The following is a 15,216-nucleotide window of genomic DNA, read 5'->3' as shown; positions in this document are numbered from 1 at the left end:
CCAATGTAAATTTGTTATATATTTCAGGCAAAACAGGGAGGAATTCTGTAATTCTGAGAACAGTTTACCAATGAATAAACACTGTCGTGATTTTTATGCTTTTTGGCTTGTCAACACCAACTAGATAATGAATTCCTCTTATTTGAGACGTAATTATTTGAGATTAGGATTCTGTTGCCTTTAGGTAAAGCAAAACCCATTTGTTTGCTGTTCTTATTCTTCATCTCATCCAGTTTTTCAAGGATATATAGGATTATAACTTACTAAACTGATTTATCCATTTTTAATTTGTGAACTACTCAGCTGTACAGAATCACAAATGTCACAGTGATTGCTGTCGTTCAAGTACCTCACCCTACTTGTTGATATTTGCCTCTCTGATGTGCTTTATCAGCATCTTAATGTGCGGGCTCACTGCTGCATACTCCCCGCTGCTTGATTCACTATAATAATTTCTTGCTTTACGCTGCCTGAATTTCCTGACATGAAAAATACTTCATTTGAGACCCCTGGGTTTCCTCTGCTTTCTTTTAGTGATATTATGTACCCAAGCAGTACAAACATACCAGCCTTCAACTTTCCTCAGAGCAGTATTTGGAGAGATCACCTTGCCCTCGTTTCAGGCGCTTTCCAAACTTCAGCTAGTTTTCGCCCTTTGTGGTATGCTCCAAATTACTCCTGGGTGGCCAGATGTTTCTTTTCTATATTTGAGATAAACCTTGAATTTTAAACAAGGCATGTTGTAATCGGATTTTGCATCTGGACCTTGTGGTTTTTCCTCTCAGATGAGAAGTCTAGTTTTCTCTCATTTCTGCACAATGATACAATCAGTCAACTTTCTATGGAGCTGGCCCAAAGAGGCCCAATTCTACTGTCCCATGCTGTGATGGTGAAACAAATAAGAGGAGATTCTCAAAGTGGAGATCAGTGAGTTTATGTCCTCATTTGTTGATCTCACCTTCTGCCATTGCAACACTGATCAGCTACTTTTCCCACTTCTGCATTGAGCTCCCGTGCTTTCAGCAGGGCATTGTACCTACTAGTTCTGTGTTTGTCTGTTGAGCTCTTTGCTTTCACCCACCTGGGCGCCTTTTTTGCAGGCCATTTAGTATCAAATCTTGCTTGTTTTCAAATGACATTTTCAAACGACCCTATTTAAGTTCATCCTTAATATAGGCAATGGTTTTAAAATGCCTGAGGGCTTCCATCTGGGTGTAGATTTCCTCGGGATATTACTTGTGTGTATTGTAATTTTAATTATCTGAATTGTCTACAAAGACATTAAAAAAACCCTCATTTTTAGATTTTTCCTAGTATAGGAAGAACATTCAAAATCTTTGAACTTAACTTGCGATTCAATTTCATATTGTCTGTGGAATTATTTCTTTGCTGCTGAATTGTCACACAGACTTGGTGTTCCTTTAAATTATAGTGGTTCTTTTTGACATTGCCATCTCTTACTAGTGTGGATTGGGCTTATCAGCAATAAGTTAACCTGCTCTGAATTCACTTCTACATCTGCCAGTCTGTAGTTACTGAAAATATTTCTCTTTTCTTTTAGTTTTTTCTCTTCTTTTCCCCTTGGCTAGTTCAGCGTTTTCAACCATTTTCCTTGTTTTCAAAGGCAAATGCCTGAGGGATTAAGATCTACATCCGTTTAATATCAGGAATAAAGTGAAAGTCCAAACTGCAAGGCTAAAACTTGAAGAAGGATCTTTGTAGAGATTAATATTTTCCTGAGCAGTCTGCCAGCTGAATCATGGTCTAATTAAATAGCACAGATTTAGTGAGTTTGCATTTAAACATTAGCAGACCCTAGAATGGGTAAAGCTGAAATGAGTTTGAATCTTTTCTGTAAATGGAAAGTTAAATTATCATAGTAATTTGATTAAATCATTTTTAAATCTTTCAAGCTAAATCCCAATCTTAAAAGAATAGTTTGAAATCTTAATCACTGGTTGTGAGTGTCTGTCTCTCTGCTATTTTTTCTTACCTCATTTCCTGTGACATTCTAAAATCTATTTCCTAAGGCGAAGGTTTTGAAACTCTGGTCCATGCACCGTTTGTCCATAGAGTACTTGCATTTGGCCTGTGGAGAGCTGGCTGGTCACATTCTTCCCAGCTGCTAAGTTGATTGCAAAGACAGCAACTAATATATTAAATGCTTTACTACTACTACATTTCCATCTAAGCAGTTGCTGGTTTTACCACTGGGATGCTGCGCAGTTCCTCCTGGAAGGAGAGGGTAAGATCCCTTGTTTTTAAGATGTTGTCCAAACAGTGGAAGAGTTTTAGAGCCTGAAGTGTAACAGCTATGTCTTAGGACAGATTTTGATTCACCTTCTACTCTTAGTTTTTCAGGGTGTGTTCTCTTCCTCTTTTCTCTCCTCACTCAGTTTCTGTGTAAGAAACGTAGGAAGCACATCTATTTCTGAAGTCTTGGGCCACATTCCCATCCAGCCTGCAGAGCTAAAGGTCCCAGTGGAGTTCCATCTCTGCGAGAAAAGTGCATTAGTCCAGACTCCACCTGTACATTTGCAAACTCAAACTTGGTAGCAGTTGCAAGTACTTAGCCATCTAGGAAGAATCAGACCAATTCTATAAAGGGTAAAACTAAACATTTACAGTCAGTGTCTCCAGAAAGACCTGTCTCTTAATGCAGTATGTTGTAAAAAAATGGCTTGGGAACACTCTTGACCAGCTAAGAATTTTGTTGCCACTGAAATGCTCCTGTCTGGCTTCTACAGCACTCTAAAGATGGCCCTGCCTCCGGGAGGGAGTGGGGAGGGAACACAAAGGTGTGTAGTTTCTGCACAAACTGTGCGTGGTTTATGGAAAATTATATGGAGTAGCACAGCATGTCTATATTCTGTAACATACTTGTGAATATCCAAGGACTTGGTAAACAATCAGAGAGTAATTAAGACCATTTATTTGGAGTTTGCATTCCAAGTGAAGCCCAGTGCTTGGACACTATGCTTAAGACATCAGCTACATTTGTGTGCATGTTAACACGTCTGCACTGATTACATTCTGTCTGTAGGATACAGATTTCAGGGGTTTGCTCTTATTGATGAAGAATTATTTAGTAGAAATGTCACTACTAGAAAAAAACTAGAAAAATAAAAAATGTCTGGATTTGGGGAATGGATTCACATTAATTGGAGCTAAATTTTGCTACAGGTAACGTTTCCCTATCTGCCTTTTTTAAAAGCTGTAGTCTTCTTTCTCCCTGAAGGATATATTTTTGAGTTTCTCCGCTTTCAGCACAGTGCACCTTGATGTGCAGTATCACATGCCCCTGCAGCGTATGTCTAACTGCATGCTTCTTAGAGCATCTATTCGCTAAGACTCAGAATTATTAAACATGTAAAATTCCCATAGGACTCCATTATGTGTAATTAACAGATAAACTGTCATCAGAATCAATAAAACGTGTTAAATGATCCAAACTTGTATATAATTAAGTGTCTGTTTTAGAGCAAGAGCTGTAACTTTTTTTTTCTTTTCAATTTGCACATTTGTTTTGAGAATAGAAGCTGGAGCATTTTGGTTAACCTGTTACTTACTGGTTTATGTTTTGTTTTTATATGTTTATACTTCAAAAAGAGAGCCCGCCCAAATTATCCGAGGAAATAGTTATACACAAATTATTAAGAAATGAAACTCTAGATATATCTTAACTCTTAGAATGTAATTTAGATATTTGAAGCCAAAGTTACAAAATTTGGCTTCTATAATTCTGTTATCATCAACAGGGTAAAACATGAGGCCCTATCAAAGCAGTGATTCAGTGCATGATACTGCTTAATACAGGAGTGGGAAACAACGATAGAAGTGGTTTCTTCGCTATCTAGCTTCACGGTCATTATTCTGTTGGAGAACAGGAGCTTTATTCCAAAACAAAAAATGAAGATGCAAAGCAAGAGTTGTATTAAATGGAACTTTTAAAGATATGCTCTAATAATGCCATGGATTTACTGTCCCAGTCTCACCCTGATTTACTGTCCCAGTCTCTCTCTTTAGCCTGTACAGTGTCACTGATCCCTAGGACTTTCACCCCTGGCAGCAGTTACATATAGCTTGTGCATCAGTTAATGGCAAACCAAGCCTCTGCATGCATGAAATTAGTATTCACAATAAATATTATATTTTGATATGGAGCATTATGGAGTGCTGGGATCTGTGGACTCTGGAGTCTGTGGGCCATCCAGATTTTGGTAGTTGATAGGAAGGGCTTGGTGGCCTTTTTCACTTGTGACTGTTCTACTTTAATTACATGCACCTCACTTTGGACCACGTAATTCTTTTCTTTGACAGTTATGATTACATCAAAGTCACCGAGTTAGGGCTGCTCATCTGAAGTCGTCTCAGCGTGGCCCAGTAACTGTGGGTTCTCCAGGACATCTTCCTTCCTTGTATTTCTGCTGTTTAGGGTTTTACAGTTATGTCAGCTGGATCTTTTCTTTTTACTTCACACTTCTGTTGCTCTAATCTTTCCAGGTCAGGTAGCAGTTTAATTTAGTTCCTCATGTGCATTTGTCTAGGCTTGTCACTCAATACTTATACCACCAAAACATCTCACCTGGAAACCTACAAAACAAGGTGCTTGCTTTGAGTGATTAAAAAAAGGGCAAAAAAGCTGCAATACCAATATAAACCATCCTCTGGTGGGTGAGACAGTAGGGATACACCTAGTAGGTGTTTAAAAAAAGTAAAATGTTAGCTTTACAGAGCAAAAGCAGTTCAGGAACATACTAAGTGTTGCCTACCACAAATTGAAAACTGTATTGGATCCTATCTGAATGTGAGGGAGAAAAACTTTTGCTAAACCTGTCAGGAAATCACATCAAAACCCCTTTTCCCTTGTGTCAGTGAAGCAGTGCTAATCCTGTGTTTTTTGCGTAGACACGTATGTCCCTCGCCAGGGGGTAAGGGCCGTCGCTTCCAATTCCACAATCTTGGAGTTTGCCACAGCATTTTACCAAGCTTTGCCATAATAGGGGAGTAATTCTTGCATCTCCAATAAAGTGTGGACTTCAGTTCATACAGCCTTTGTCCTCTGGTGCTATAATTTCTTTGAAGCAGTTGCTGTAAGAAATGGTTTATGTAGCAGCTAGGGCGACCATTTTACTAGTTTGAGGAGGATGAGGAGAAAGATTACTTACCCAAGAGTTAATTATGCATTTGTAATTCCACAGGGGATCCAGATTTTTTCCTGAAGGTCAATATAGAAATAAGTGGGTAATTATCTTTCTTCTTTGTAAGAGAGTACAGTACCAGTTAACGTGAGGTGCAGCTACAGAGTAACCCGACTTTCTGGTACGCGAAGCTGAAAACTCCTGTTGCTCCTTTGTTTTGCAGACTCAATGCACATAGAGGATGTTGAGGCAGTGCAGAAACTTCAGGACGTCTTACATGAGGCTCTGCAGGATTATGAGGCTGGACAGCACATGGAAGATCCACGTCGTGCTGGCAAGATGTTGATGACTCTCCCACTTCTGAGGCAAACCTCCACCAAGGCTGTGCAACATTTCTACAACATCAAACTGGAAGGCAAAGTCCCCATGCACAAACTTTTTTTGGAAATGCTGGAGGCCAAGGTCTGACTAAAGCATCATGGGCTTTCCCATCATGCACGTTTAAAAAAAAAAAAAGGGAAAATAAACAGGATAATAATGGCAAAGAAACTTAGTGTTTAATTAAGAAAAAAATGACTGCACTGATATTTAGCAGCAAGACTGTGAAGCAGCTTTCAACTTTTTCTTCTGTGTCTTTCTGATGCAGTTTTTCTTTTCTTTTTCCTTTTCTCTCTTTTCCTTTCTGTTCTTTCCTTTCCTTTTTCCTTTTCTCTTTTTCTTTGCTGCTGAACTTTTTAAAAGAGGTCTCTAATTGAAGAGAGATGGAAGCCAGGCCTGCCAAAGGATGGAAATCCATAATATGGATGCCAGTGAACTTATTATGAACCATAATGTCCCCAGTGACAAAGGAATCAAAGAGAGAACCATCGTACCTAGCAGTACAGTACAACATGATGAACTGACTGAATGCAGTATTAGATTTCATAGGAGCAGTCTCTAATTAGACGACTAAGCGACGATGCATCGGCTGCTTCTTATCATTGCATTTTCCATCTAGATCAGTTACAGCCATTTGATTCCTTAATTGTTTTTTCAAGTCTTCCAGATATTTCTTAGGTTAGCTACAATGTAACTTTTTCAGGGAATAGTTTAAGCTTTATTCATTCATGCAATACTAAAGAGAAAAAAATACTGCATTTTTGTGCTGGCTTGAACAATGATGAACAATAATGAAGGACAAATGAATCCTGAAGGAAGATTTTTTTAAATGTTTTGTTTCTTCTTACTAATGGAGATTTTTTTGTACCAGCTTTACCAGTTTTCAGCCATTTATTAATGTGGGAATTTATCTTACTAAAGCAATAGTTGAAGGGAAGGTGCATATTATCACGGATGCAATTTATGTTGTGTGCCAGTCTGGTCCAAAACATCCAGTTTCTTAACATGAGCTCCAGTTTATACCTAAATGTTCACTGACTCAAAGGATTAGATTACACCTACAGTGTATCTGAGTAGTCTAACATATAAATACTCCAAGTCAAATACCAATCTTTAAAGGTGTTAGGAGACAGCGACTGTACAACGGTGTAGTTGCTACGTGATTTCTAACTGCTTCAGTTGTAAACGAATGAGATACTGCCTGTTTGCAAAATTATAACCTTACACACACAGAAACCCCCTATGAACCAATAGTAGCTTAGCAGCAATAAGGCAAATGCCAGTATTTGCAAAATTAAGAAATCAGAGTAGTAGACTTCTGACCAAATTCAAGAATTTAACACTTCTATACATTATTTATTAATTTAGATTTTATTTTGTAAATTGCAATTTTAATAAGTAGCTAAACCAGTATATGTGCTTTTCAACCAGTATTGTCACAGCATGAAAGTCAGTCAGTTTCAAGACTGTTAAGAGGTGTAATCTAATGTATAAACCAATTAGATGCCCCCAGAAGACTACAGTCGCTAAATAACCAATAAACAATAACCTCCATCAAATGCTATACCAATGTACCAGTGTTAGTAGCTGCTCCCTGTACTATGTGAACATCCTTATTCTATGTACACAGATGTAATTAAAATTGTAATCCTAACAAACAAAAGAAATGTAGTTCAGCTTTTCAATGTTTCATGTTTGCTGTGCTTTTCTGAATTTTTATGTTGCATTCAAAGACTGTTGTCTTGTTCTTCTTGTGGTGTTTGGATTCTTGTGGTGTGTGCTTATAGACACAGGGTAGAATTAGAGACAATATTGGATGTACAATTCCTCAGGAGATTACAGTAGTATATTCTATTCCTTACCGGTAATAAGGTTCTTCCTAGTAATAATTAAGAGATCGAAACTCCAAACAGATACTCGTTATGAACAGATACACATTGAAATCATAATATTTTCAAAACAAGGGATAATTTCTGTAACAGTTTATTATAGAATACCAATGTATAGCTTAGAAATAAAACTTTGAATATTTCAAGATTATAGATAAGTCTAATTTTTAAACGCTGTAAATATAGCTTTTATTCAATCATCTCTCAGATGTTGTTATTAACTCGCTCTGTGTTGTTGCAAAACTTTTTGGTGCGGACAAGTTTCCAAAACTATTGCTACTTTGTGTGCTTTAAACAAAATACAACAGGCTGATGCTACATCAGCCTTGTGCTAGAGAAAAACTGTGTATCTATCATTAGCTATATGGGACTATATTGTAGATTGTGTTTTCTCAGTAGAGAAGTGACTGTAGTGTGATTCTAGATAAATCATCATTAGCAATTCATTCAGATGGTCAATAACTTGAAATTTATAGCTGTGATAGGAGTTCAGAAATTGGCACATCCCTTTTTAAAAATGACAAAAAAAAAAAAAATACAACTCCTGGGAAAAAGGTGCTGATTCTATAAGATTATTTATATATGTAAGAGTGCAAAAAAAAAAGTTTATTTTCCAGAAAGTTTGTGCAGGGTTTAAGTTGCTACTGTTCAAGTACACTATATATATATAAATATATAATATAAATATTGTTTTTGCTGTATCACATTAAAGAACTTGGGCTTCAGGGTCAAAAGCCAATCAACTAAAAATATACAAAAACACAAAAAAATGGAGATGTGTTAAAGGCACACGGTGCAAATTTTAGTTTTCGTTTTCAGTAATTTTTTGGAGCTGCAAAAGAACAAGTATCTCAAGACTGTAAAAACATTACCTGAAATATAGCTAAAAGCACTGCACGGGCTTTATAATATTGTTCATCTTAAACCTTGCTGGAGAAGAGTTCTTTCAAGACCACTTACTTAATGTGAAGTGTTGGGAAATTTTCAAAGGGTGTAAGTTTTAGCCATAACAATTTAATTTCTATTTTTGCTTCATTTTTTAATTTTTTTCTTATTTAAAGCAATATGATTGTGTAACTTCCAGAAGTTACACATTTGTTTCAATCAGATCAGATTGTTGTATTTATTCCACTATTTTGCATTTAAATGATAACATAAAAAGATATAAAAAATTAAAACTGCTATTTTTCTTATAGAAGAGAAAATGGGTGTTGGTGATTGTATTTTAATTATTTAAGCGTCTCTGTTTACCTGCCTAGGAAAACATTTTATGGCAGTCTTATCGTGCAAAGATCACAAAAGGACAAAAAAAATTAAACTGCTTATAATAATCCAGGAGTTGCATAATAGCCAGTAGTTAAAAAAAAGAAACAAAAACAAACATGTCTATAGCTGTAGATGGGCTTCACATCTGTATAGCAATCAACTGTATATTTTTGTGATGTGTATCATACCGTGTGCTCCAACCAATGTCCATTTGTGTAAATGTATTTATTTTATATTGTATATATTGTTAAATGCAAAAAGGAGATATGATTCTGTAACTCCAATCAGTTCAGATGTGTAACTCAAATTATTATGCCTTTCAGGATGATGGTAGAGCAATATTAAACAAGCTTCCACTTTTGATTGCTTTTATTTTATTTTTTGTGTTGTGGGGTTTTTTTGGTTTTATTTTCTTTTTCTGAGAAGGAAACAAACCAATAAGCATTACCTTTTGTTACTTCCATTCAGAGAGCAGCGAGCGTTATACCTATTCCCTTAAAGTAGAATATGAGTATAAATAAATGCTATATAAAGCCTTGTCAGAATGAATTCCAGTGTGGTATAAGACATTTTGCATACTCTTAAATATGCAAAATGTCTCATAGCACATTAGGATGCAGTCTGACAGGCCTTTATATAGCACTTATTTAATCTTAAAGCATCTCCACATCAGCCTGCATTACTCAAAATCATTGCCTCTCTGTCAATGTCATAAAAGAAAACTTTCCCAGTATTTTAAGATCACATTAATACCATCCAGAAGTACTTATTTGCTTTCTCCATCAACGACTGAGTCTATCATTCATTTATTTCCTGCTGCAGGAGACTCCTTTCATGTGTGCTGGGGTAGGGTTTAAGAAAAAAATCTGTATTATTTGATCCAGCTTTTCAGAATGGAAGTAAATAGCCACAGGAGCAATAATATAGATTGGTGTTAATGAAGAGCACTGATAAGTGTTCAAGATCTAAAGGGGTTAAACAGCGTTGTTAAAAACTGCCAGTCAGTGGCCTCTCAGCCTTTCACAGCCTGAGAGGTTGTAGCCCTGATTGCACAGGGTCAACCTGTGTTGCCTGTGGACCCTTCTGGAACCATCACAGAAGTGCTAATGTGTGCTTTTCTTGCTTTTTAGCCTATCTTGATAGTATTTTGTCATTGTGTTTGCCAACATATTTCTCACCTTTGCTGCTGGCCATTCTCTGGAGATTTGGGCTGATGCCACAAAGGCTACTGAGCAGAGCGCTGCGCAGGCACAAGCAGTGTTTCCCCTAGACTGCCGGGAAAGCACTGGGGGCTTTTTGTACTTTGCAGTCTTTTAGTGGTAATCTGCTTTGAAATGGGAGGGGATCTCCTCCATGCTATTATTGCCTTCTATGCTTTAACCATACTAAGACGTAATTTTTTGAGGAAAAGAAGTGGCAGAGAGCAACAGAGAGTTTAATCGCCTGTGGACTCTTCAAAGGAGGTCAAAATTGCTTTTTAGTGTCGACACCGCATGCGTGTGTACATGCACGAGCATACATACGTACATACATACACGCGTACAGAATTGTTTTCCCCTCCTCTGTAGTGTTGTGATGTTGCGTTACTGCAAAGCAGCTCTTCAAAGCCGAGCGCGATACTGCAGCATAACTCGAAAGTGCAAGGCGCCCTGAGATAAACTATCGCACACAAAGGACAAAAAAAAAAAAAAAAAAAAAGCAAGTGTAAACAGTGGTGCTCTCAGCCTCCCACAACACCTGATTGCATCTACTCACTGGTTAAATGTTTTCACATACAATTAAAAAATTGTAATTAGCATTTCTATACCGCTTTTCATCGGAAGATCACGAGGCACAGTACAATCACAAATGTAGCCTCGCAGCAAAGGCTGTACAGGGAATATTGAAAAGCAGCCACTTCTGGGGATGCAACTCTGTAGGGTTTGTGTGCACGTGCATGTGTGTGTGTGTGTGTGTGTGTGCGTGGCGGGGGGGGCAGGTTTTAAGACCACGCAGTGTCTCTGCAGTAAAGCCAGAAAGGGCATAGAAAGCCAATGGAAATGTTTAGGTAGGCAGAAATGTTTCAATAGGTATCTGTGGGGAATTTGGCTAGGAGCACAAACCTCTCTAAACTATGAAAATAGCTAGTAAATCTTTAAGGGGGGGGGGGAAGGCTTGGGGCGGTGGCTTTAGTAGCTCAAGCAACACACACTGTTACAGCTATCTGCTGCTAAAGACCTCGGCTAAGGCTACGGAGAGACTGCTGCAATAAAAGGAGGAGACTGGCAAGCTGACAAAGTGTTCCTGTTGCGGCTATGGCTCAGCTCAGTGAAACTACGTTTGGACTGAAAGGGTTTACATCCCCCATTTCCTTCCCCCTCCCAAAAAATAAAACAAGCTACCCCAGGGTAAAAGCAGAGCTTTGCCGCTATAGCTGCCCACTCGGCAGCCCGCTGGCTGTATCACCAAGCCTGTGTGGCCCGGGAGCGTGCCGCTCCTCCTCACCCACGCTGTTACGCTGGCACTGGTGCGCGCTCGCAAGCTGGCCGATGCCGTCAATATTGATGCAAACGGGAAAACGTGCTGCTAACTGAGGTGGCTACTAAATGGTGTGGGATTTCTGACAGGCTCTGCGTTTTCTTGGGAGCTTCGCATCCCAATAATAGTCTGAACCTGATTTAATTTGGGCTTGCTTTGGGCTTTTGTTTTGCTGGGGTTTTTGACCTCATGGATTCACAGTATGAAAGGGTTTGGCAAACATCAATAAAAAAGTGGTCAGCTATGGTCTCTGCAACTGATCCTTTTGTAAAAAAAAGGAATACCATGAAAATCATGCATCAATCAATGCTATTACACATGCAATTGTGTATGCTGCTTAATACCTGATACCAACGCTGCTAAAATACTCGTAGAGGTTAAACAGGTTGAAAAAAAAAAAAGGACGATGGATTCCCGAAGATAACATAGACATGGAAATACTGTCCTTAGTGGCACAAACCCCATGGTGCATAGCTGCATAGCTTCTTTAAGTGTCCCCCTGCAGCATCACTAATATATATACCCTATAATATAGTACCCTACTGAAAAACACCTGAGATTTTTGCCTATAGGCTTCTGGCACAGGGATCTCTCTCCTTTTTTTCTTTTCTTCTTCTTTTTTTTTTTTTTTTTTTAACATTACCTGTTCTGGTTCAAGAATGAGACAGCTTTCATCTGCTCTCTGAATTCCTACTCTATTTTTTTAATGCCTTTGCTTATTTGCCTTATCAGCTTTTCCACTTGCACCTTTCCTTTACTTTGTGTTTTGTCTCTCTAGTGTAATGCAGGTCTCTGATTTCACATGGCACTTTGTTAATTAGTATATACCTCGTTTTACAGCCTGGCTGCTGTGGCTGCATCACTTACCGTGTGTTTTGCTTGTCTGATAAGATGCTGATTCTGTGCCTGGATTGTCTCTCCTCTACCATAGTCTATAAACTTCCTCCTCATGGCTGCTATAGAAGGAAAAAAACAAAAAGTGAATATAAAAAAGAATACAGGTACATTTGCTTGCTTTTTTAACATTTTTTATTCACAAGAGTTCAAAAGTGTTTTCACTGCTATGTCCTGGACACACTAATCGTTACTATTTTGTTACGATTAAAGGCCGTTCTTTCTCAGCATTCAGATTCCCGAGCGCAGTTTCGTACAATCTCTGTTAATATAAGAAAGCAAGTGGCGGTAGATTGATTACACACAGGATCTTATTATTAAGCAGAACAGAAAAGAAAGGAATTTCAAAATATAATCCTCCGTTCCCAGGAGTATTTGTCTTGTTCTCCAGGAAGTTAAAGGTCTGAAATAATGTGCCCATCAGGAGCTCAATGTTGCATGTCCATGCCAGTTGGTCCAAGGGCTTGTTATGATGGTAATGACCTGCTGAAACGTGAGCTTTGATGGCAACAATACAATTGCTACCAGCTCACCCGCTGGGAGAAATATTTTATTATTGTCAAATGCCCTCCGCAGAGATTTGTTTTGCCTGTTCCTGTTTAAATTAAATTCAGAGCAGAACTGCATTATTATTTCTCTAGAGTATATTTGAAATAAACAACTAGTCTCCAAATTTAGGATTCCTAGTTAGCTTAAATTTTCTTATTAGCAGAAAAATTACAATAGGTGACAACATAGCTGCAGGAATATTATTATGGCAGCCATACAAGAGATTTACACACTGAGAGCATGGCCTAAAAGCACAAGAACTCCCTTCTACTTTACAAATGCCAGCCAAATTAATAATTAACTGTGCCATAAATTCTACAGCCTTAAAGAATGATGTCAATGCTTTTCTGTGTCACACTAGAGAAATTTTGTCGTAAGACTAAGTGGTGTTCTTTATGAAGAGTGTTACTCATATGTAAAAAGCCGCCCAGGAAAACAGACCTTGCCACTCCGTATTACCGCTGCTCAGCGAGCGAGTGACAGCACGACTTCAGAGCCATTTACTGCTGCTTTCTCAAGGCAAAACTATGTCCACACGCCTGTGAAACAGAGCAAATTTTGTTGCACATTAAATGGGCCAGATTATCTCTTCCACAAGCTAAAGGGACAACACTAAATCTCCGTTCGTGCAATTTCCTTCACAGCTGCTCCAGTCGAGCCTGGTGCTCCTGGAGGCGCCGCTGCCGGACTTAGCCAGTGATTCGGCTCCACTTCGGGGGCGGCTGTCTGGGACCGCAGACGGTCCTGCAGCCTGAACGCCAGCCCTGTACCGCGGTACCGGCGCGGGGCCTTGTCCCTCCCGTCAGCCAGTGCCGCTGTTGCTGCCACAGCCGCCTGTCAAACTGCCGGGCGCTGCTGTGCTCGCCGGCTTCGCGCGAATGCCGAGAGCCGGGCTGCGGCTGTGCACGGCCGTCTTGCCCCAGACGGGCGCAGCCTGGGGCTGCCGGAGAGCCTTGGGGCCCCGGCAGCCAGACGTGCCAGCTGACTGCGTCCGAGGGGCCGCTCTTCACAAACCCTCTTGGCAAGCAATGCATACAAGGTCTGCAGACTTCGCGCACTGCTCTGGCCCTCTGAGGTGCCTCATCTGCATGCTTTTTAGAGAGAGACTTAGAAAGTTAATGGCAAGCGAAAGGAGGGTTAAAGAAAAAATACTTTTAAATCACAAGAGCTTTTGAAAAAAAATTGCACTCCTCACACTCTCCAGTTCAATCTACCATGCTCTGTCTAATTTCACAGCTTCATTGGGGATGTCCACAAGGTGAGGGACTGGCAGTAAAAGGAAGTCAATAAGGGCACAACACTCACATGAGGCTGCAAAGAAGCCACAAAAGTGCCAGTATTACTTGCCAGGGGTTAACTTTGAGTCTATATGGCTTCTCTATGGCACTTAATGGGAAAACTGCATAAAATCATGAGTAGCTTCCTTCGTCACCGCTATTCTTATTTAAATTTAAAAAAAAAGAAAAAGAAAAAAAAAATCCGTGTCTGAATCCCCATGGACGTCTCTATATTCTGAAACAAAAGCACTCTCATCTTCCTGTGGCCTAGTAGCTTACCGCCGCATGGACTTGCCAGGTACACAGGTCTCTCTTCTTCTTACCCTCATCTGAACCTTCACTGAATAATTTGTCCATAATAAAAATGTCTTAATGAATCAGTGTCTACAACCCACTGAGGCTGAGCTGCATTACTCAGCTATATTACATGCAGACGTGAAATCTCCTCCTCAGGCCGGGTTTGATTCCCAGACAGCACCAACAGTTTCTGCCTGCAGTTTGTCCCATTCTGCTATCGAAACAGTTTGCAAAAACCATTAGCATTCACTTAATAAGTAGCTCAGCTTAATTGTACAGCAGTTTAAAACAATCATAAAAGAAGCAATGACAAAGAACAACCCCCTCCTCAGCTTTTTCACCTCGCCTTCTCCCCCTCCATTCACCTCACGGTCTTCTTCCGTTAAGAACCAGCACTCTTGTACCAATGCCATCCCGAAACAAGGAAATAACCTAAAAACGCTATAGCAATTTCTTGTGTACTGAACACTTTTGGGGCATGATTCTGAAAAGAAAGTGCCATGTGTTTGCTGCTGCCACTGGAATTAAGGGGGGAAATGATAAAGGTCCTTTAAGAAAATGCACTTTGGCCAACCCACTGTAAGGTGCAGGGGCAGCTCAGGACAGGCGCAGGCTGAAAGCCCTTGGCTTGCAGCTCTGTACTCAGGGCCCTAGCCCACACTTTTCTTCTCCTTGGAAAGAAATAGCCAGAACAGCAACATTAAGCCTTTTGGGGCTGGCCCTAGGGAAGCGCTGGAATAGAGGTTGTGTGTATCACGAAGATTAGTGTAAGTGGTACTTAGTGGACAGCACAGACTCTCTAATCTCAGGCTTGATAGTCGGCATCACAAGCTAGAGCAGCCTCACTAGCAACGCAAAAACCAGTCCTGCTTGTTAATAAAGTAAAAGGCAGGGGATCTGATACAACCTGATTCTTGTACTACGGAAAAACCTAGAGGCTGCATTACCAAATTCCCCCTCCCTTCCCTCCTTGAAGAAAAAAAAAACTAAAAAAACCCACTGTAGTAT

At 39.6% G+C, this 15,216-nt stretch overlaps 1 protein-coding gene across 16 annotated transcripts in view; it reads left to right on the top strand.

Moving 5' to 3' along the window:
• Positions 1-9,035, top strand: part of ESRRG (estrogen related receptor gamma) — a 412,544-nt gene extending 403,509 nt beyond the window's left edge. For all 16 annotated transcript variants that reach the window (XM_064509690.1, XM_064509701.1, XM_064509688.1 and 13 more), the window contains one exon: positions 5,365-9,035. In XM_064509690.1, the coding sequence (XP_064365760.1) occupies positions 5,365-5,609 (245 nt within the window). In that variant the 3' untranslated portion in view covers positions 5,610-9,035. The remainder of the gene's footprint in view (positions 1-5,364) is intronic.
• Positions 9,036-15,216: the final 6,181 nt, after the last annotated feature.

Source organism: Dromaius novaehollandiae, chromosome 3 (assembly GCF_036370855.1).
Source record: "Dromaius novaehollandiae isolate bDroNov1 chromosome 3, bDroNov1.hap1, whole genome shotgun sequence".
In the NCBI taxonomy this organism is placed as follows: domain Eukaryota; kingdom Metazoa; phylum Chordata; class Aves; order Casuariiformes; family Dromaiidae; genus Dromaius; species Dromaius novaehollandiae.
The sequence above is the reverse complement of the archived record's forward strand: the minus strand, read 5'-3'. Positions and strand labels throughout refer to the sequence as shown.